This window comes from Pomacea canaliculata, linkage group LG10 (assembly GCF_003073045.1).
Source record: "Pomacea canaliculata isolate SZHN2017 linkage group LG10, ASM307304v1, whole genome shotgun sequence".
NCBI classification, from domain to species: domain Eukaryota; kingdom Metazoa; phylum Mollusca; class Gastropoda; order Architaenioglossa; family Ampullariidae; genus Pomacea; species Pomacea canaliculata.
Window position 1 is genome coordinate 24,380,670 of NC_037599.1, and position 22,793 is coordinate 24,403,462.

At 38.8% G+C, this 22,793-nt stretch overlaps 1 protein-coding gene across 1 annotated transcript in view; it reads left to right on the plus strand.

The window, feature by feature from the left end:
- Window positions 1–22,013, plus strand: part of LOC112573383 (coiled-coil domain-containing protein 178-like) — a 22,670-nt gene extending 657 nt beyond the window's left edge. The window contains exons 2-22 of the mRNA XM_025253690.1: window positions 1,265–1,446; window positions 1,669–1,737; window positions 2,272–2,490; window positions 3,882–4,025; window positions 6,270–6,512; window positions 6,718–6,868; window positions 7,574–7,643; window positions 8,164–8,306; window positions 8,422–8,438; window positions 8,773–8,909; window positions 10,492–10,587; window positions 11,120–11,256; window positions 12,352–12,535; window positions 13,186–13,317; window positions 13,915–14,007; window positions 14,796–14,909; window positions 17,252–17,397; window positions 17,758–17,843; window positions 18,061–18,134; window positions 18,325–18,474; window positions 18,584–22,013. Coding sequence (XP_025109475.1) covers window positions 1,308–1,446; window positions 1,669–1,737; window positions 2,272–2,490; window positions 3,882–4,025; window positions 6,270–6,512; window positions 6,718–6,868; window positions 7,574–7,643; window positions 8,164–8,306; window positions 8,422–8,438; window positions 8,773–8,909; window positions 10,492–10,587; window positions 11,120–11,256; window positions 12,352–12,535; window positions 13,186–13,317; window positions 13,915–14,007; window positions 14,796–14,909; window positions 17,252–17,397; window positions 17,758–17,843; window positions 18,061–18,134; window positions 18,325–18,474; window positions 18,584–18,892 — 2,853 coding nt within the window. The 5' untranslated portion in view covers window positions 1,265–1,307 and the 3' untranslated portion in view covers window positions 18,893–22,013. The remainder of the gene's footprint in view (window positions 1–1,264; window positions 1,447–1,668; window positions 1,738–2,271; window positions 2,491–3,881; window positions 4,026–6,269; window positions 6,513–6,717; window positions 6,869–7,573; window positions 7,644–8,163; window positions 8,307–8,421; window positions 8,439–8,772; window positions 8,910–10,491; window positions 10,588–11,119; window positions 11,257–12,351; window positions 12,536–13,185; window positions 13,318–13,914; window positions 14,008–14,795; window positions 14,910–17,251; window positions 17,398–17,757; window positions 17,844–18,060; window positions 18,135–18,324; window positions 18,475–18,583) is intronic.
- Window positions 22,014–22,793: the final 780 nt, after the last annotated feature.

A 22,793-nucleotide genomic window follows, 5' to 3' on the forward strand; every position in this document is an offset into this window, starting at 1 on the left:
TGATGATTGTCTTCAATACTTTAATAACCAATGATATTAAGACCACTGGTTTAAAGTCATTGAGATGCTGAGCTGAAGCTTTCTTTGCAACTGGGATAATTGTAGGCAATTATTAAGCAGCAGGGAGGGTGAGTGAATCAATAGAGTGCTGAAATAGGAGTTGGAAAATGCCTCCAAGTTGTTGCGTGCAAAAATGTAATGTTCTACCACCAATACCATCTGGACCTGAAGCCTTTACTTGCTGAAACAGCTTCACAAAATCTCAACCATCTGGACAGGATGAAGAGAACTGAGCACATCTTTAATTTTCACGGAGAGGTCATGTGTCTCAAAATGAAGAAAGAATAAAGCACCCTCTCATAATGGGCCATATTGTCAATGCCTGAGATGGATATTTTGTCTTTAGAGCCCTTAAGCTGATCTTTAACATTGGCCTTGTTTTTGAGTTCCTGCCAAAGCTGCTCAGATGTTATTTGTATCAATTTGAGACTTAAGTTTTATTATTTCAACCTGGCCTGACAGATAGCATTGTGGATCTCTTTATGTACCAGTTTCTTGTCATGGGCAGAACCTGTGAAGAACACAGATTTCTTTTCATCCAGCACTGCTTTTAAGCTCTCGGCCACCCAAGCTTTGTTGTTGGGGTAAAGCTTAAACTGTTTCCATGGTATGGCACAATCTACACAGAAGGCGATATATAATGAGCAGAAGGTGAATAGACTAACCACCAGATTGCAGTACCTTGATCCTAAAGATAAAGGACCCCATAGTATAGTGGCTCTAAGTGAATAATTAGTGGTCACAGGACAAGAGACCAGCATGTCCACCTTGCAAAGACATTAACCTACTAGAGTCAATGCTCTTAGAGGCAACACTTATTGGGATTTGAACTTTGATCAACTTCATACAAAGACCACAGATGAATCTGCTTTCATTTGCCTCTTAAAGTATATATAGACTTAAGTGAGAAAAAAAAACCCACCTGTTTTTACTTAGATCAAGCCCTTGCTTTTATGCAAGGGGAAGAGGTGAGTAAGCCCACATTGTTTAGGTGATAATTTTCTATTATATCACTGGTCGGCACTCTTTACCCTGCTGTGTATAGCAGCAGAGTTATCCATGTGTACATTGTGTGTAGGGGAACAATTGCTTAAAATACTGCAAAGATAATGATCAAAACCCCTTACTATTGTCCATTACAATAAAGCAAAGGTAGAGTAATATATATTGTTTATGAATGTTTTATGTATTCTCTTTCTGCTAGACTGTTACAGGTCTAAGAAGAAATAAAGTGTGATCAAGATCTAATGAAAATGACAGCCATTAAAGTTGTGCGCCTGGAGAATGTTCTATTTAGTCCACAAGATAGTGAAATTACATCTCTCCGACCTCAGACTATAGAAGACACAAATGTCAGAGAGACGTCAGACAGCATCCTTTCCACAGGTTTGATAACATATACACACACACACACACATGTATGAAGGTGTACATCCACATTCATGTTTGCATGTGTGGATATTGTATTCTCACTATATCATTCTGGGGTTTTTCTGTTTGACCCTTAATTGTGAAATTAAGAAAATATGAAGTTCCAGAGTAAAATCATCTAGAAAAAAATCTTTCAATAGAACTGAAAATGACTTAATTGCTTTCCTGGTTACCTAGGAGTTTTTAAAGACGAAGGTCTACAAGAAGAGCAAGAGGATGCTAGCAGCAAAGGCAGTGCCATAGATGGTAATGTTTGTATGTGTGTGCATGTTTGAGTGAGTGCATCCGTGTGTTGAAAGCCTATCAGTTTAATGAAATAAACTATGTCCAGCTTCTAGAAAACTCCACATTATTTCTTAGAATTGTGATAGAATTTGAATGTAAGGATATTAACAGTCTATTTAAGGGTTTCTAGTTCGGTTGGCAAAAGGATTGTAAGCTTTAAAAGTACACTAATGCAGTTCCCTGGATGCTTTCTTTTGCCTATATGTGTTATTGCATCCTGATTTAACTGATGTACTGACAATGTGCCAGCTCACAAGTCCATCAGCCCATCCATTAATATTTTCTGCATATGTGGTTGACATGCACTTATGAGGAACTCATGTCTTTGTTAATTTCATGTTTTTATTTATGTGAAAATGTTCTTTCTATGCTTGGGTATTGATATTCCTATATTTGCATTAATGTATATATTTAGTAATATACGCTTGCATAATCATGTTCTTAGCTTTTACTTTCTAGCACTAAGAATTCTTTGGTTTTTTGATCTTCTTCCAGACAAAGTGTTCTGTTTGCCAGAGGATTGGCCTTGGATAAAGCAACTATCTCGACCTATGAGCTGTATGCTAACAACATCTCGTCTACCATGTGTGAAGAAGGCAGTATCTCATTTAGAACTGATCCAAAATGTCATTGATGACTGGTTTAAAAACAGAGAGGATATGGTTGGAAGCCATTTTTCAAAGAAGGAATCACCCACATCTGCATCTGCACAATGTGAGTAAAAGTCTGCTGATACTCTGAAAATAAAAACTGTCTTAATGTAAATTAGATCCTGAATTTGATGGTCCTCTATGATTAAAAAAAATTGTTGAGATTAAACCAACATTGGTAAACATAATAGCAGTCATTAGATTTAATATTGTTTATTGCTGTGTAGCGACTGATATATGTGTGAACCTTGAAAATGAATATCAACTTTGCTTATACTCATATTGCAATAAAGACAGAATAACTCACATGCCATTTTAAAGAGAATTTCTTAGTCTACTAAATGCCATTGGAAGAAATATTTCTTTGTTGTGGAAATCTGAGTTAAAAGATAGGTAAATAGAATGGAGAGCTGCAGTCATTCTGTCACATGGCACAAATTAAAAAAAATTATGTGCACACCAAATACAGTGTAACCAATACGTCAATGGCTACGTAGGGTTGGGCTAAGTTGAACAGGAAAAACACAAGATGGTTTCTCACGTTGAAATTTCTTTATTCAACTCTTTTCTCGGTTGCTGCCTGCCTTCTCTCTCTCTCTCTCAATCTCAACAACAGCATCCCAACCACTGTCCGCCCGCTACTTATATTTCCCTACTCGGAACATTCTAGAATGTCGATCCCTCCATCCTGCCCCCCCTCGCTCTGTCTGGTCATTGTTTCACCCAAGTTCTCAGGCGGTGTACAATAGACCAGTGGCCGGGGGGTGGGCAGTTCAAGTCGCTACCCTGAGCTCAACCAGCGTGGAAAGGGCAGTCGGGTACAGTTCACAGTTCAGCCAGCGTTGGGAAATAGGACAGCGTCACTCGACGCTGACCTTACAACAACAATTACATACTCAGTACACTTCTAGAGTGCTACAACAGCTATATAGACATCATTAGCAAACTGTTCAATAAACACTGTTTAAAAGTTTGCAAAACTTCAGTCAAATCAGATCCACAAAATGTCAACCAGGTCAAAAAGAAAAAATAGCCAAAATAAAATTAAAGCTCGACACCATACTTATTCAACCTTTTGAAATGATGCTGAAAGCTCTTACAATTAATGTTCAAAGCCTGGCTTTAACTGCAGTTAGATGTGTACAAAGAGCTGTTGCTACTCCAATACTTGTTAAAATGTAAAGTAATATGTCTGAAAGAAATTATTAGTTAGAAATAAAATACTTTTCACCTGTATGTAAATTTTACAAATAGCATGAAAACATGCTGTGTAAGAAGTTAAGGCCTCTGACCATCAGTATTTTAAACACCCACCATATAAAATAGTTCCAAATGTGAATATAAAGGTGCTCATGAGCACTGATTTCATTTCTACTATTATTTTTATTCTTATACAGTATAACATTTGTGTGCCATAGTATTGCAGCTGCTGAGTTCATTAATGTTTGTCTTCAGGTGGGCTAAAAAAACAATTGCGTTTTGTTGACCCAGTCAGTCAATGTACTACAGCTGACAGTACTATAACTTCAGTATCAAAGACATCATCTAGAGTGTCGTCTCCCTTGACTGTCATGGGCATTGGTGCCATTAAAGCATCTGGTTAGTGTGTGTGTGTGTTTATCTGTTCATCACATTCAAACAACTGCTATCATGTGTGAAAAGTAGTCTTTTTTCCCATAATATCACAAGAAGAAAATTTATCACATCATTGTTCTTGTTACCGTATTCCACTGGCTCCCATGCAGTTTCTAAAGCCATTCAATGTAAAGCAGACCAACATCTTATTTACCTGTTCAACTCACTTCATATTAGACATTACCTCCTTTTCTTTGATCCTCTTCTGAGCCCTTCAGGCTTTGCAGTCCTAGGCCAACACTTCATGCATATCATTTACATTCCTAGTCTGGGTCTGGTCCACTCACCTGGAATAAACTGCCATTCCATATTCACAGTCGTTCTACGTGTGTGTGTGCATGAATTCTTGTTCGTGTGAACCTTAAATTGCTTTATCAGGAATGGTGCATGCTTTATAAATATGTTTATTATTAGTAGTAGTAGCATTATCATCAAGTTTACTGCTGTGTAAATTTAATCTCAATTCATATTTGCTTAGCTGCAGTCAGAGCAATTAATTGACTAAAAGACTGTCAAGAAGATCTTTTCCAGGGTATAAAAAGTATAAAAAGTTTTCATCTAGAAAAGAACAAATTGCTGAGTATTAAGCATTGTACATATTAAAATCCTAAATTCTGCTATTAAATAATTCTAGATAGTTCTAAGGATTGTTTAACATTCATCATAACACATTCATCATTCATTTGTTCCTTGACTGGTACTAGTTGTTGGATTGGGAGTACAAAAATTAATATGGCAGCTGACAAGGCCTGCCACTCACATCTGTCTTGAGTGATATAGTGAGCAGGTTTTGCTCACTGATGACGTCTCTTCCATAGCCAGTTTTTCTTTTGGCCACCAAGCATCACTTAGCCTTCTATGTACCTTGAAGGTCAGTCTTGGACATAGTATCATGTCCAGTTACATGGGTAAACCAGACTAGCTTACACTGCTTGACTGTTGCAAGTAGCTCCTATTTGGTTATCCAGTAGCACTGCACTTGTTGAGCTTTTAAACTACGCTTTGATGACTTGAAAAAGACCTTTTCCAATGTAATTTTCACATGACATTTTCACAATAGCCCCTCATACCAGACTCTGTCTAACTCCATTTTAAAGTCTATGAAGTTGTGGTAGAGATCCTGCTGATGCAAGCTTACTCTTCTGCTAGCAGTTTCTCAGTGGTGGTTCTAATGTGATTTTGTATTACTTTTAGAATGACTTTGCTTGGGTGGCTGATTAGGCTTGTTCTGTAGGTCTGACTATGTTTGCTATTTTCTGCTTTTGGAAGGAGTGTATGACTAGTGGGTATGAATAGTGACCGCATGTATTCTTTAAGCCGTTCTTTGCATTTCCAGACTTTTTGGCATAGAGCAGTGAGGGGTTTGCTTTCTTCCCTTTCTACTGGAACAGTTCAGCAGAGTGGTTATCAACACCAGGTGACTGTCTTCCCTTCAGACTGCGTACCACTCTTTCAACCTCTTTCTGTAGGACTGGTAGATCTGCAGATTTACTGGTTCTAGTCCAGTTGTTTTGAAGCAGTGCTTTCTGTAAGAAGATAACCATTGCTTTTGTGGTGAGAGTCTTTAGCAGTTGAACCTTTTGATGAACCTCCTATATCATCCAGTATTGGCCATTGATTCACTTTTCCCTAGCTGCCTTCATACCCTCTATGTTCACTTCTTTGTACTTTCTGTTTCGGGTTTAATTTTATTTTCTTTCTTTAAGACTCTTTTTTGGTCACAAAGATCTAAGATGTCATTTGAGGATTGTTTCTTCTTGTTCTTCCTTTGGCACCCTAGCACTTCCTGAGCTGTTGACAGTATAGCACTCTTTGATGTTTCCAGCTAGGGTGTTTATGTCATAGTCCACCAAAGTCAGTGTGGGGAATGTTTAGAATATATGAGGACTGTGACAAGCTCTACTTCTAAGATTCCATAATCTCAGCCCAGGTTGATTCAGAGAATGCATTTGCAAAGACTGCTTGTCATCGTGAAGAAGACTTTATTCCTCATACAAACTCATGTGATTGAATCTGTGCAGTCTGCAGAGTATCACTCCAAGTTAATCTTTAAAGACTAAAATAAAGCTTGTTTTAATTTCTGAGACAGTTTTTTTTTTCCATCAACACAGCCTGACTGCACAAGTCGAATTACAGACTGACTAGAAAAGATTTTATGGTTCACTGTGGATCAGTTATTTATGGTGCTCTCTTATTTGATCTGCTCAGAAGTAGAAGAAAGAGAAACATATAATGTTGCTGAAGACACTTCTTCTGACCTTGACCTTCCTTACTTGGGAGCTGATGATGCCATTGATGAAGTTATAATATTGCTGGCAAGACTGGAGGCAGATCGGCAGGAAACTCAACAACACTACCTGGAGGAGACAAGGACAGTTGCAACTCTCAAGAAGAAGATTGATGATCTCTGCTTACGCAGGCTCCGTGATCTTCCACTTCTGGTACAAAGAGGTTAGTAATGAAGGAATTTTGTAGTGCTGATAACGGAAGAAGAAAACAATAAATCATACATTTAGTTCACTGATTAACCTGAGTATGAGTGACAGTTTTAGGATTAGAAACAAGTGTGAACTTATGGCCAGAATATTAATGTTAATTATAGGAAGATTTTAAGCTGCCAAGCTTCATGGAAAATATGTTTGTTGTTCACTATCAGAGCATGAAGCTTGTATCATGGATCTGAATGAACTGCACTGGCATGTTGCTTATGTCACTCGCACTGAGGCTAAATCCAAAAATCGGAAGCTAACAGCGGCAGAACTGCACAACAGCCTGAAGGAAGAAATTAGTTTTGTCAAGCAGCATGTGTAGGTACCCAGATGGTGGAATATGGATATGTATCATTTTTTTATATGTGTCATTTATAATGGTGTTTGCAAGAATACTGAACTCATAAATGTTGACCATATACTTTTCCTTGAAATACATGGGCCAACATGTGGTTTCAGCATTTGTTGTTGATAGAGTTTTTTGTAAGCATTATCTTTATGGTATTATGTTTTGTTTGATGTCTCTTAGAATACTGATTTAAATTTGTCTAAGCTGTTCTGAGAATTTTCGCCACCTTTGTCAAGGTATTATTCTTCTCCAAGCCCAGGCTATAGTGCAACACTTTCAATTCAATGTCTTTATATCCATTAGGCTATAGGTGCTAACCTTCTACCCTTAAAGGACTATATAGAGGGTCAACAACATAGATATCAGTCCATGGATTCACTTACGCTGTGAAGGTCTCAGCCAGGGAAGGAGCTGGAGTCATGTTAACTATCTGGGTACAAACGTGACATCATTATTTTGAATTCCTTCTGTCCATGGGGATGTTTGTAGGTGTGTATCTCAAGAATGGAAGTGGGGTATCCACCCAGATTTGAGGAAACAGTATCATGTACTAAACTTTACCCAATCATTGAAAAAAAATTACACCCTGCCAATTCTTTGACTAACCTTATGCCTACAAGTACAAGTACATGTATTCTCTTGTGGTTAACACAGCTTTATTCTGCTTCTTGTAGACCTCTTGTACAAGAAAAGTTGGTTTTAGAGGTACAGGCAATGGACAAGATAAAAAAGGCTCAAGTAGAGGTAAGTGAATATGAGCAAGAAGAGCACCCAATTTTAGTCTGTAATGCAATCACATGATCAGATCGTATTTCATCTTCACATATATAAACTTCACCACCAACTGCTAGACTGACATTCTACAGCTTAGCATAAAACAACAAAACCCTTTCTCATAGAAACAGTAATAATAAGGGACAATAAGATAACTACTTTTTCACTCAAATTACATCTTTAAAACATTTTGTCAACTGTTTTGTGTACACAACATTTTGTTTTAGAAGCCACTTTCACCACACATACTATAAACTGATGTTTGGCTGAACCTTTTATAAACCAGTGGACTGGAAGATTTTTAACCTATAATAACAAAACCTTACCTCCACTGCATCATATTAAATAGCCTGTAAATGTTTGCCTTGCATATTTTGTAAGGGAAAGGGATCAAGGAAAAAAGCTAGATATCAACTGCAGGAAGATTGTCAAGAAACTGAACTAAAATATTAACAAAAATGACTATTAATATAAACATTGTATCCTTTAGACAAACCAAGAACTAATGGCAACACAACAGCGGCAGGCAAAGACAGAACAGAAATCAAAAGAAGCATTGACAAAAGCGGAGACAGAAAGAGGTCACATTAAACGAGAGATTGATACAGTCAGAGACAAGCTAAAGCGGATCACGTATGTGTGAAGTTATTATTGATGGGAGAATTTTCGGTTTTTTATGTGATCAGTCTTAAATTCTGACCTTCTATCTTATAGTGGGAAAGAATGGTTCTATCCATGGGGAGGGAAGGGAGGAACAAACATGGTGCCATCTAGTGGTCATGCTTTTGCTCATTGCTTCCATCTGGCCCAAGTCAAAGTACCCCAGGGTGAGCCATTCTTTCTTGACTTAGGGTAGAAGAGTAATAGGAAAAAAGAGAGAAAGGGAGCATGGGAGGTGAGGAAAGAATGAGTTGCTTTGTTTGCAAGATGAGATGCTTGTTTGAAGAGAAGATCATTGAATTAAATTTACAGCACTAAAAGAAAGAGAGAAAAAGGGGTGCACTCTGTAAAAAAAAAAAAAGTGTGTAAGATACTATAGATTTGTGTTTTTAAAAAAATCTTTAAGCTGATTTGACTTCACAGCAATGACCTGGCAAAGCCAAGATGACCTTTAGCGAGTATACAAAGCAGGTGAGTGACATCAGTAACCAGCTTGAGAAGAACGCTCAGGAGCTGCAGGTGTTGGAAGTGAAGGATGACTCTGCAAAGGCTGCGGAAGAGATGCAGGCAACGAAGGTGAGCACATCAAGTAATTATAATTTCAGCACTGTAGACACAGTGAATAGCCCTGTTCCCATGAGTTAATGGGCTTTACCTCTTAACCACTTTTTTCACTTGAAAGGGAGCTTGCTTTATTACCTCTGAGAAAGAGTGAATAGTGCTTTTCACATCAACAGCAATGAGTGAGAGAAAAATTGAAAGCAATTTGGTATCAGATGATTCAGGATAACTTTTGTGATTTTCTGTCTGACTGTGATCATACTTATGATCATCCTTGTTTAATGCCACAGAGGGCTGTCACCAAGCTACACTTATTTGGGACAACTGCACATGTGCCTTTTGCCTGTCCAGGTTGTGATATATTAGTTTCTTGGGCAAAGGACAAACAGAAACACTCCCTTCTAACAGGCTTAAGTGTTTTTTCTTCCAACTGATAATTGTCATTAACATTCAGTTATTTACAGCAAGATTGTCCTTCACATCTAAATCCTACAAATATTAACCCTGCCTACAGTAGGGCATGGGTAACTGCATGAGACACAGGCTTGAACTTCCTGTTCCAAAGATGTTTACTGGATGTGAAGTAGGGTTGTGATGAATCAATGAAACACACTAAGCTCCACTGGTTAATGAGTGATCTCCAGGCAGTGTTTACAGTTGGGTCAAGCCTTTGGAATGAGGTAATTTGGGAGGAGGCTCAGGCTAGGTTGAAAGAGTTTGTTCATGGCCCACACGTCTTGGTGCACTCTGGGGTCACTGAAAGGAATAGTGCCTGATGGAAACAGAGGCCCAACAACATAAAACAACACATTCAATCAGAAGTGGATGGTGGCAGCGAAAATGTTGACCAATTTTCTTAGATAGTAGTACACAAAGGCTTTACCTCAATTAGACAATGTTACAGCAGCCATAATTCAGATGTAGGGATCATACATGTCTCACAAGCATGAGGATCTACCTCTGAATGCTCGTCAGCCCAGAGGTTTTCACATTTGGTATTTCATGAATACACTGGTCGCTTAAAACTGAAGTATTTTTGTAACACTTTGCACTTGCCTATGGTAGTATAGTTCAATCCTTTCTTATTAAGAACAGCACATACCATGTCAAATTTTGCTCTGATATGGACCAGTCAATGGCATTCAGTTTTATTTGTCTCCTTATTTTTATCTATAGATATTTTGATTTCTGATTAAATCACTTATTACAGTTGTGAAATACTATTAACCTAGCATATAATGAAGTAAGAAATTATTAATGTTGTATTTAGTATTTCTGAACATTAATCCCATGCTTAATCTGTTCATGGTATCCCTTTCCTATCTTCATCTTTTAGCACTTACTTTTTATTTACAGCTTTATAAATTTGTATCATTCCCAAAACCTAAAATATGGATTATATAGAACAGCATTTCTTTTGAAAAAATAGTAATAATAAGTAACTTTATTAATATTAATCTTATCCATATAAATAAAATCAAAATCCATCAAAGTAAAATTCAAAAATTGTCTAAACATGAAGTTGACAGCTGTTTCTTTATCTTTCATAGTGATTTATTTTGCACATATAACCACTACATTTTTACCCTTGTGATAGGTCCGTTCACTTCAAGGAAAGATTGCTGATGCAGAGTTTGAGTTCCAGCAGCTTGAAAATGACAACATTCAGGCAGCAGAAGAACTGGCAGTAATGGTGAGTTAGGGCCAGGTTCTATTCATATAAATATTCAAGTCTCTGAAAGATCTGTACGTCTGTTTGCTAGCACTGTTTGGTAGTGTAATTGTTGGAGGATGATGATATTATGATCGGAGAGAAACAAGATTTGTGTGTCTGTGATGTTCAGATTTATTGATTTAATATAGTGGACATCAAGTGTTATTGTGTTAGTGGTACCGAGTTGAAGTGACTGCATCTTTAACCTTCTTCTCAACATGAGTAGCTACACTAACTGGGAAACAATGAATTCTTGTTTTGAGACTATTATTTTTTCTTTGATGTTTATATTTTTTTTTTTTGTCAATCCCTTTGAACTAGCTTTTGATGATGAGGTAAAGGGGTGTCTAAAGTAGCTTTATTATTATTCTTAAGTGAATATCAGTACATGTGATTGTAATTTGTTGGTTTGGTATAGTATATATGTAAACATCCTCCTCCTCTCCTACTTCTAAATTATTTGCATGCAAAGTTTTAGAAAGCTGACTAGATCATTTTTATGCTGATACAGAAAACAAAAAATTCAGCAAGAATAGATGAACTAGATCGTCGAAATAGAATCCTTTTAGGCAAGCTGCAGACAGTTCAGAGAAGGAATCAGGAACTGACCATCGACATTGAAGACACACAGGAAAAGATCAGTGCATGGTAAATATAACATAAGATCAGATCAGTGCATTATAAATGTAGTATAAGACCAATACTTAATAGTTAATTTTGTATAAAAATCAGTTTATGGTAAATATAGTATAAGAGACTGAAAGTATATACCATTACGTACACTTCTTTGGCTTGACTCTTTCTTGATGGGTCTCATGCTAAGTCAAGAACACACTCCATGAAAAAAAAACCCCAAATGATTAGTCTTTTCACTTATGCTGCAACAGCAATTTGCAATTTGGAAAGTCGAGTAAAAATTTGTGTTTCAACAGTTGTTTAACACTAGTAATATAAACAATTAAATATTTAGATGATCGTAGTGCCTGTGCAGCAGTGTATGTGGTTTAACAGAGTATGGTTCAAAGAGGTAAGCAGATTTAAGTACTTGGGAGTCACCTCCTTAAAAAATGACAGCCCCACAAGAGATATCTACATCATGATTGTGACAGCAGCTCCATAACAGATATCCACATCAGGAATGTGATGGTAGCAACAGCAATGGCTACGCTGGACAGGGTCTTGTGCAGCAATAACATCAGTTTTACTATGAGGTATAGACTGTACAAATTCCTTGTATTACTGATCCTGCTCTACGGATGGGAAGTGTGGACTATAACCATGGCGGAAAGGAGAATCTAGGTATTTAAGATCAAGGGTTTGGGAAAGCTGCTTCAGACGTTGTGCAGAGAATATAAAACCAAAGACTTTTTATGAAGCATAGTTGCCACGCTCATAGGATACCAGGAACCCCTACTTGCAGCATGCAATTAACTTTATGTGATCATGCATGAGACTTTGTCGAGGGCAACTTTCAAGGTTCCTAGAAGAGTGGTCCGGTGCCAGCAGAAGAACTGATGACAGAGAAGTGGACTGGTTATTCTATAAGGACCTGCTTATTATCACCGAAGACAGATGTGACAGGCCTTGCGTGATGCCATGTCTATCCATATGCACCCCCTCCCTTCCCAACAACCAGTCCCAGTCAAGGGACAAATGCTTAACAACAAAATTAAAATAAGCCCAAGCCAGATGTTTTGATGATAGTACACTGATGTGTAATGTGGCACATTTATCTTTTACCAGTGAAAAACAGAAGGTGGCTGACGAGAAGAATATTGTTCGTATAAATAAGGAAATTGAGAGAGTGGATATGCTTCTGCAGTCAATTACAAATGAACATATCCAAGTCTCTGCCATCAACAATCAAGTGCGTGACAAGTTATTCAGTGAGCAAGACAAGGCTTCTCGAGCAGAAGAGTCTCTCAAAGTGAGTTTCACTACTAGTATCTTTATTGTCACCCAGTGATTATCCTTCAAACGTAATGTAAACATTTGGAAAACATCATTGACGTAGAAGAATATATCCAGAAAATGACTTAAATCTGATAAAGTATTTTTATTTAAACAATTGTTCATGTTTTTTTGAAGAAACTAAGTGCAATAAATTTACAACAGAATCCTGCACATGGGCATACATATGTAACTGATGTGCACATGCGATAAGTAGTGAAAATGTGTGTAAACAATGATTTTTGGACATCTGATTCCTAGTTTTGAACTGAAAAGAAATATGGTTAAAGACCCTTTAGACAACTTTCATTTTATAGTCTCACAATGATAGCTTCTGTGCATACATTTGTAAAAGGGCATCATGGGTCTTGTTCCAAACGTAGGTGAGGTGAGTATTTTGATGCATTGTTATTATATATTGTCACCTTTTCAGTCTACACAAAGCTATACTATTTTTTTCACTGCAAGATGTGATGATAAAAAGCGCAGTCCATTTTATTGTCCAAATCATGCAAATATTAGATTAACCACAGATGAGACAATCATTTCTTTCTGTCAAATGCAGGTTATGTGTAGCTTCCATGAATAGTTTGTGTGACAAATACATGTGTTGGTTTACTTGTGCAGACCACAGTGGACTCACTAAGGAGACAGGTAAAAGAAGAGGTTCACTCAAGGACTGTCTTACAGGCCAGAATTGCTTCAGACACTCTTGAGATTGAAAAGAGTAAGACAGAGTCAGCCAAAAAACGAGAAAAGGCAAGGTTACTTTAGTCTACTATTTGTGTCTATAGATCATTGTTAACTGACATTTTGTGCAGTAATGTGGTGGAAAGTGTATTCCTATATTATTATAGTGTATTGCTTTATTACCATAAATTTACTCAGCTCTTGCATATTACAGTAGCGTAGGAACCAGGGAGACAAAGGGGGCAGCAACTCTTTAAAAAAAGATATCGAGGGGACAAAAATATGAACATCGTTAACTGTCAGCATGGAATTTGCCCCCACCCCCAGCCCCCAAAGCCAAGCATCTTCCTACGCCACTGCATTAGTCAGTTTCTAGCATTCTGGTGTGCTAACCTTACAGCTTATCTTTCATCAAGGGACATGTGATCTCTATGAAACATTAGCATTCATTATTTTCATTGTAATTTTTATCCACACTTTTTACGCTGTGCTTAAGCTGCCCTTACTCATTCTTTTTCCCCATTCAGCTTTTGGGATTTCTCCAATTGTAACTGATTTCATACTTTCACATATTCTTAAATCTATATACACTTAAACAAAAAGGCATAAGTAAAGAATGGCCTATTACTTCATTACTCATGCTAACAAATAGTTTACTGTGGACAGGCAGGAAAAGTTTCAGATGATGTAGATGCTGCCATCAATAATGTACTAGAAAAAGTGGAACATCTTCGATCTCTGAAAGTCATTAAGAAACAGGTATGTAAATGATGAAATGATGTGGAGCAATATCAGTCAATATTTGTAATTGTATAGTGCTGTATTCCCAAAACCAGGCTCAGAGTGTTTTACGTACATGAACTTGTGTGCAGAAAATGTAGAAAACACACACACATATATGATATCACATATGGCACAGTACACGTAATACTTCTATATATATTGCTTTTGGCTAAATGTGAAAGAGGACAAACTTTTCTTGACATATGTACAAATTTTCTGACTTCGTGGAATATCAAAATAATTTCAATGCCAATGGTTGAAATATAAAAATAGTTTTTATGCTGTAAAGACAGTTTGGAAATATTTCTTTTTGCATGTATGATGTCAGAATTTAGTGCTGTAGTTGTTTCCCTTCGAATACTCGTATGTAAGCAGATTTGCTGTTTGTTTGACACAGAATGCTGATTCACTCGCGAAACTGATTTATGAAATAAACTGCAAGCTTTGCACATTGTTCAGGAGCTGTAAATTGTTGTCTAACTGATTGTAAAAATTTCATGTAAAGTTTACAATCAGCTTTTTTTTTTTAAACAAATTTTTAATATTTAGATATAGAGGACATATAACAAAGGGAAGACTGATTTTATTTATGAAAAATCTTTGTTGTCCTTGATTTTGCCCTGATTTTACTTTGAAATGAGTATATCACCACCACATCACAATCATAATGACTCTTTTCCCCATCATATGGAACTTCTTGCATATTTGGCATGATAATCTTTAATGAATGCTGTATATAATGTATGTTGTATTAACAATTTTAGAAAATAGCAGAGCTTGAGTCAAAGCTCATTGAGACAAAGTCACAACATCAGGAGAGTGAAAGGCGTTTTCAGGAGCAACTCGATAAGCTGAGTCCGTACCAAGCGAACCTCAAGGTGAGCTTCTTAAGTGTCCTTCAATCATATCAGCTTGTTATGAGTTTGTGACATTTCATCTTGTGACTACAAGTTCATGACAGCCTACCACATGATTCAACTTATGGAAGCCTATCTTGTAGTTGGGTGATGACAGTCTATCTTGTGATTTATTTTTAGTCATCCTTCTTAGAGTAACATGCCCTTTTGTTCAACTAAATGCTGTGGGCAGCCATGAAATTTCTTAAATTAAAATAATTACTATAACAAAGCTTATAATATTTGAAAGAAAATGAATAATTTAAGTTAGTGTGGTTGAATCACCTGGCAAGATTATTATGGGCTTACTTCACTGAATCATAGTGCATGTAGGTATCTATCTGTGAAGTGGTATTAAAAAAATATAGGCGATTAAGACAGAACTGTAAAGAACTAAATACCTTCCTTTGAATACTTTCAATATATTTTAAACATGTCTTGCCATTGGTTCATTTGAAATAAAGCATTGCATGGGACTAATAATTTGACGAAAGATAATGGAGAGTTATACTACTACTACTACTAATAATAATGATAAATTTGTAGTGTACTTTCTACATTGGCAGTGAACTCAGTGCACTTCAACAAAAAAAAGCATGATAACAAAGACGGTAACGCAGTTTACAAATTATAAATCAGAGTTGAGGGGAAGGAGGGACGGTGAGAAAAGGAGGTATTCAGAAAAGAAATAGACAAACCCAGAGACAGGACCATGGATAGTCACCACAAAGAAACATCATGCTGTAACGATCAAGGCTAGGATTAACAACAACCTCACACCCTGCTGGCATAGGGATAGCAGCAAAATGTGTTACTGGAGCCAAAGCAGATACAAAATAGAGAGAAGGTGATCTATTGGTACATAGAGCATATGCACATTACATCACTGTGACAAAGGTACAGGTGGGGCACTGTGGGACTGGCAGAACACACGAGCATATAATCCGGGTTTCCTCATTCACGGTGAAGTGGTCAGAGCCCTCATCAACTGTACACCCATATCCAGCAGGTTGATCCTCATTGTCCAAGTATAGGCTCTGACTTCCACGCATGAAGACAACGAAGTGGAGGCGTTTTACCTGCAGCTAGACAAGGATATAAGAGCAGAACCAAAAACAGGACATCCTTGTACTAGGTGACTGCAATGTCAAGATCGGTCCAGAAACCTACTACTAGCAATAGGCAGGAACAGTGAATAAATTTTGACGGCAAAACCAAGAAAAGTCCGCCTAGCTGTGTAAAACAATAGGGGCAAGGCATTTCCAACAGTGGGGCAAGAGTCCCCACTTGATGGCGAGGATTACAATCATAGTAAGATCCTGCATTGTCTTGGTTTTCTTTATAACTTTAGCTCAATTTTAGTTGCAATCACCATTTCTCTGAGCGTCTTCCCGGCCGTAGGAGCTGATCAGCTTTTGTCTGCGACCCAGATATCTGCATACAGTTCATGGATCATTCAGAGAGAGGCCAATGGTCAAATCCCAGAGGATCCAGCAGTTGATGTGATGCCATGGTTGAAATTGCTGATGGATGTCGGGGTCAGACCTACCATTGCATGCATTCAAGTTAATTCGAAAGTGGTGAACCAGATGGGCATGTGTTTTAGGCATGCATGTTAGGTGTGTTCAAGCCATATTAATTTTGGATGCTCAAAATTTACTGTTGATGCTTGAGTTGTACTTTTTTTGGCTTATTTTGCTTTACTTTGAGCAGCAGATGTGTAAAGTTTGGAACCTAATTCGCCGCCTTCACATGCTTGCATCTTCATGTTCATTATAGAGTTGTACCTTCACAGAAGTTATAATGGTTTTCGATTTCAAAGTATTTATATATTAAAATATCCTCCTATATATATATATCTTGTATCCTATATATCCCCTCTACTCTTTATATATATCTTCTATCACATCTCTTAAATACTTTCTCTCCCTACTCTTTCATTCCCTTTTCATCGGTCCTTTTTGTATTCTTTCATTCTTCCTTTCTTACCTCCCTATTTTTTTCCTTCTTTTAAACGTATTATGTTTAAGCCGTATGAAACTTTTTTAATCTTTCTCATCTGCCTGAGAAAATATACAGGTAAAAATCGCAACTGACACATTTTACTTGTTATGTAGCACCTACAGATATTTGTGAACCATAAAACCAATTTAAAAATATTAGTTCACCTGTACGTGTTATATGGTTGGTTGTACTAATTATAGGTTCCTGTAGATCTCTCATTTTTCAACCTTTTTAGTCGTTTCTGCAACACTGCTTCTGTGCTGATTAAACAACCACTGGAGCAGATATATTGGCTTTAAACTTAATGATCGGGCTTACAGGTGGAAGTGGGCGAACTCGACAAGCGGCTGGACCACATTGCGTGGAAGACAACTTTGATGAACAACAAGACTGAAGAGATGGACGGAGCCCAGACGATGATGGAGCGTGTTTGCAAGAAGACGGAAGCTGCCATCGAGGAGCTGAAGTAAGAAGTGGGATTTGTCATAGTACATGTGTGATTATGGTATCACACGTGAGTACACATAATGTTGATGTCAGAGTCCGTGTGTGATGTTCTTGTTGTCCCTTCTCAGTATTAGTGACACTGTAGTCGACCCTCTACTTCTGCCAGCCATCAGTCTGTAAACTCATCTTCTGACCTCAATGCAGTCCTTTAATCTGATGTTAGCAGACATTTGTGACAGTCAACAGATTGTACTTTTATCTTGTGGTAGCCAATTGATTGCCATTCTCTTGTGACAGTTCATTGATGGAAGTCACTTACCTTCCGATAGTTAACAATATTTTAGACAATATGCTGAACTTAGCCTTCCTCTTCTGACAGGGAGGAGTTGGCTGAGGCAAGCCTTCAGCTGGAAACTGCACGCACAATCGGCAACAACTTGAAGCAGCAGCACCAAAGTGTCCTGGGTTAGTCACTCTTAGTTCACACTGGGGTCTTACCATGGAATGTATGTAATGTGACAAACATTTTGTTCACATTGCTGGGTTTCGGGAAAGGAAGATGGGAAGTGCAAATCGCATTCTGACGATCCCAAGCAAATATGCAAAACCGGTCGACAAACTGGTATGAAAGATATAGGTCAGTATTTTTTTATTATTATTTAATTTTCTTCGTCTTCCACAGATCGACTCAGAGACGGCGAGAATCAACATTCTCGCTTAATTGGAGACCGCAAGGTGGCACTTCAAAATCACGAGGTAAGTGGAGCTACCTTGGAAGGGATAGAGTTGTTGGGGAAGCAGAGTTAGGGTTGACAGGAGTGACACAGGGGCTACAGACTCATGCCAGGTGTGACAAGAGGTAATCGAGTCGTTGAGCAATGACAGATGAGTGCGGACTAGAGTGAGGACGAAATTATTTTCATCTCATTCGTGTCTGGCGTTTCAGGACGAGAAGAACAAATGCCTGGCTAGAAACAGAGACCTGGCTGCTCGATACAGGCAGCTGACAAACGAGTTCCTTATTATGAAGGAACAGCTGCTGAGAGACTTCGACCACCGCATCAAACTCGAAACCACCATTACCGACATCAAGCAGGTACTTCAACTTTTGCGAGAGCTCGTGTTTGTGTGTTTGCATACGCGCGTGAGAGGAAGAGAAGGAGAACAGATTGTGATATTGTCTTGTTCATTCACCATTGTGCCAGCTCAAGAGCCTGCAGTCCAAGCTGTACGGTGCTCTGGCGGACTACTTCAAGCTCAGCGGCCTGTACCACGAGGGGGAGCTGACGCGCCTGGAGTCCATATCAGCCGACAACAGCGAGCGGGTGGTTCAGCTACAGGCGGACATGGACGAGGCCCTGCATCTCATCACAGTCTTCCTTAGCACGCAGATGGACGGCGCGCGCGCCAACCAGGGAGTGTCGGAGGCGGTCGGGAGCACGAAGAAAGCCAAGAGTAGTGGAGTCGGCCCCCGTCCTGCGGGTCCTGCAGGTCCTGCAGTCTTGGTCACTTAGCCACTCAGCCTGAAGTGTGATTTCTTCCACCCAAAGAGGGTGACTATTGAGACGACGCATCCGATGACATTTCTTGTTTTGTGTCTATGAATTATACCAGAGCTGCTAAGCAATATTCGTTTAGGTACATGGGAATTAAATCAGATTCCCTAGGTTAACTGAGAATTAAACCATCTTTGCTAGGGTATGTGGGAATTCAACGTGACTGGTGTGTTAGAGAATTAAAACAGGTTCATTAGGGTACATAGGAATAAAAACAGGCAGGTCCACTAAGGTAATGTAATTTACTGTAGGTTCACTAAGGGATTTAAACCATGTTCATCAAGATTCTTACGAGTTAAACAAGGTGCACTAGGTTGCGTGGGAATTTATCCCGGTTCATTATGGTGCGTGGGAATTAAGCCAGACCCACTAGGGTACGTGGGAATTAAACCAGCATCATTAATGTATATGAGCATCGAAGCAGGTATTTTCAAGTACATTGGAAGTAAACAAGGTACATTAGCATAATAAGACTCAGTTCACCAGGGTACCTGGGAACATATTATACCAATACCGACGATAAGACGGAGCCATCTGAGGATGTATCCTGTCCTTGCCTTACGTGCAGCAATGACTGCCATTGAAAAAAGATTTTGTACAGCGGCAATAACACCGCTAATTATTCTGTCTACAAACTTCTTAATATGTCCAATAAATCTATCGCATTATCGTGTACTTTGCGGCCAGAAGTCTGAGGTACAGTTCATGGGTTCACTCGTGGAACCTTGATGCCAATAAGTATCCGTTGGAACCTATAAAAATTGTTGTGTAAGGTCATGAAGTCTAGAGACGTAGGACTGTCGCCATACATTGTGGTAGCAAGCAGTGCATGCTGGACATAGCCATGCCAGCCATTGTTTGAAGTGACAATAGCAGGATATGGGATCATGCTTACAACGCTAGAAAGAGCATTATTTCACAAAGGACAATGTGAACACATAATAATTAAAAAATATTAAACACAATAGCTAATAATATCTAGATACGACAGCATGGTATAGTACTGTGTAGTGTAGCACAGTATGGTACAATACTATGTGGCGCCAAGAGAGGAATTTTCTCTAATTCTATACTTATAGAATGAATTCTGTATAGAGAATTGAAATGCATATGGAACAAGGCTGCCTCATTTGCATATGGGGCAAGAAGGTCAAAGATCAACCAATAAGTGCCCTCGAAACATGACCTTTCATTCTTGTGTGTGCGTGAATTTTATAGCTAGAATGCATTTTGTAGCTGCAGAATGGAATTGTATATATATAATGAATTGGATAGCAACTTCTGAGTAGAATAGTAATGAAATACTTTGGTTTTTACCGAGTTTTTCTCTCTCAAGCTGTAAAATGAATTTTAAACTTATGGAATATATTCTATAAGTATAGAATGAATAGTATAGCTATAGATATTCTATACTTATGGAAGTGAACTGTATAAAACAGAATGCATTATGTACGTATAGAATGAATTGTAAATCTATAGACTGAGTTTCATGTATAAAATGCATTTTATAGCTAGAGAGAGATAATTAGAGAAAGTTCCCCTCATTGAGCCCCATACAATAATAGTCCAGACAAAAAGTGTCATGATGGCGTCCCACGAGCATCAATGAGTGAAAAGGCATTGGATGTCGGGAAGAGCCCCTTAGCCCCTATGCACGCGCGAAAATATACTAACGGTAGCACACACTGAAGCTCTTTCGCACAATCGCCATATTCGTAATTAAACACCCGCGAAACTCTGTACCCACTGGGTGCTAGAGGGTTCATAGGTGTAAAACTACAGGGTCTGGGGAAAAGGTCAAAGGTATAGGCAGGGGGAGGTCAAGCAGTTGACGCTGTTTGTGCCAGAAGTCAGACAAGTTCCAAGGTTCAACTCGTTACAAGACAGTCCCTACACCGGAGGTAAACATCATGTCCTAGAGGCAGTTAGTGCAACTGGCTTGACTTTCTGTTGTCCAGTCTGCGTGCTAGTGCATCTACATTAACAGGTCTACATAATTAAGGATTGTCAGATTCTATTATGTTGTTTGGTTAATGTTGGACATCGCAGACTTTATGGTGTGAATTGGACTGCTTTTTAAATTAGCAACACATAAATACGACAAATATGTGAATTTATTTGAGTTTCTATAGATATTGTATACATACAGCTTTATATAAAAGAATATATGTATATATACGAATGTCTGATGTTATATAATATATCAAAGTAGCTTAATAAACTGTCATGTTTTGATACCAGTAAACCTGTATAAGTGACTTGTGCGGCCTAACCTCATAAACTGAAGGCAGTTTAGTAAGAACTGTGAGGTATGTCTGCTGCTAGAGGCCGGGCAGTGCGGAGCAACAAAGTAGAAGAGAATGCCGACCTTGAGTATGTGACATAAGAGCCTCGTGTATCGCAGGTCCCAGGGGGAACCTTACTGAGGTACAGAGGGTGATCAGGGTTTATGGCGTCCTAAGGGGCGCACGGTAGTGAAGGGGTTAAAATACTCGCTTGTCACCTCCAGTGCAGTGACAGGCGCAGGGTTCACTCGGGACACTGTATGTGACACCTGTTTGCAGGGCCGACTGTCGGAGGCTTTCTCCGGGTACTTAGGGCTATCCCCCCAGCCCACCATCACCCTTCTTCTCATAGTGCGAAAGTACCTGTAGGTGGAAACACTTACCTGTCAAACCAGCCAACCACAGGTCTTGGTTCCAGAAATGCTAAAACCCTTCTTTGGACTTCGGGTCGTAAGTTTCTGGAAAAGCCTGTCATGATCCAAGCTCTATTACTGTATTTTCAAGAAACAAACATCTTCACCATCTTCAGTTGCAGATCGAGTTTCTCATGTGTCCAGATCATTTCAGGTCAAGCACTCTCTATAAGAGAATTATAGGCCTGCTAAACATCAGTAGGTCTCTGTTCTCCTAGAAGGACTTACCTACAGTGTTATACTGTTTAAGTTGATTTAACCGAAAGGAGGAAAGTATCTTTGATGTAGAAACCCGTCTTCAGAATGATACAGCGGTATCTTTTTACGGTTTTGAGACAAATATGTGGTATATAGCCTTCAAAATAAACAAGTCTAATTTTATCCGTGTTTGTATTTATTTTTCTCCTCCTAGTGTGAGTGCTCTGCATGTGAAAATTTAAGGCTGCTGCTCGTAGGTTGTGGAAGATCCACAGACGCAGCAACAACTTGGTGACCCCGGGGCCATTGCTAGTTGTGTTTGAGAACCTTCTGTTGTCTGGGTGAAGTGTCATCTGGAAATTACTGTCATTCATAGTAACTTCACTGACATTTCACGAGAAATAATCTTGTTTGAAGTGTACCCAGGTAAGAATGTGAGAAAATCTTAGAAACCTTTTCTCCCTGGGGCAGACAGGGCTTCTGGGGCACAATCCTAACGACTGTCCTGCGGAGACCCTGGACTGACATCAAAACAAGAAACTGAGTGGTGACCTCTGTAGTTCATCAAATGCAGCCAGACAGTTGGCGGCCACGACACGTGGGTCTCAACAAGCCACACACGTGGTTCACTACATGTTCAGTGTTTACCTCAGCCCTCAAGTTAATATGTTTATTGACAATTTTATGATTGACATCCTCTGTCAACGCTTTCCCGGTAAAAATTACTAAGACATAGAAGACGATACAAACATGCAGATGAATGGACACCGCAACTTTCACCTTTTGAAATGGATGAGCCAGTCTCAGTGTTCAACCTTCGCTACAAGTGGCTGCCACCCCAGTTTCTCACTCACCCTGACTGGTCCTTCACACCGCGTGTCTGCTCGCTTCCCCTCCCCCTTCACTCTCCCCTCCTTCACTGGAGTTCATTCGTTGCACCACCGAGTGTCGTCTGTCCTCAGG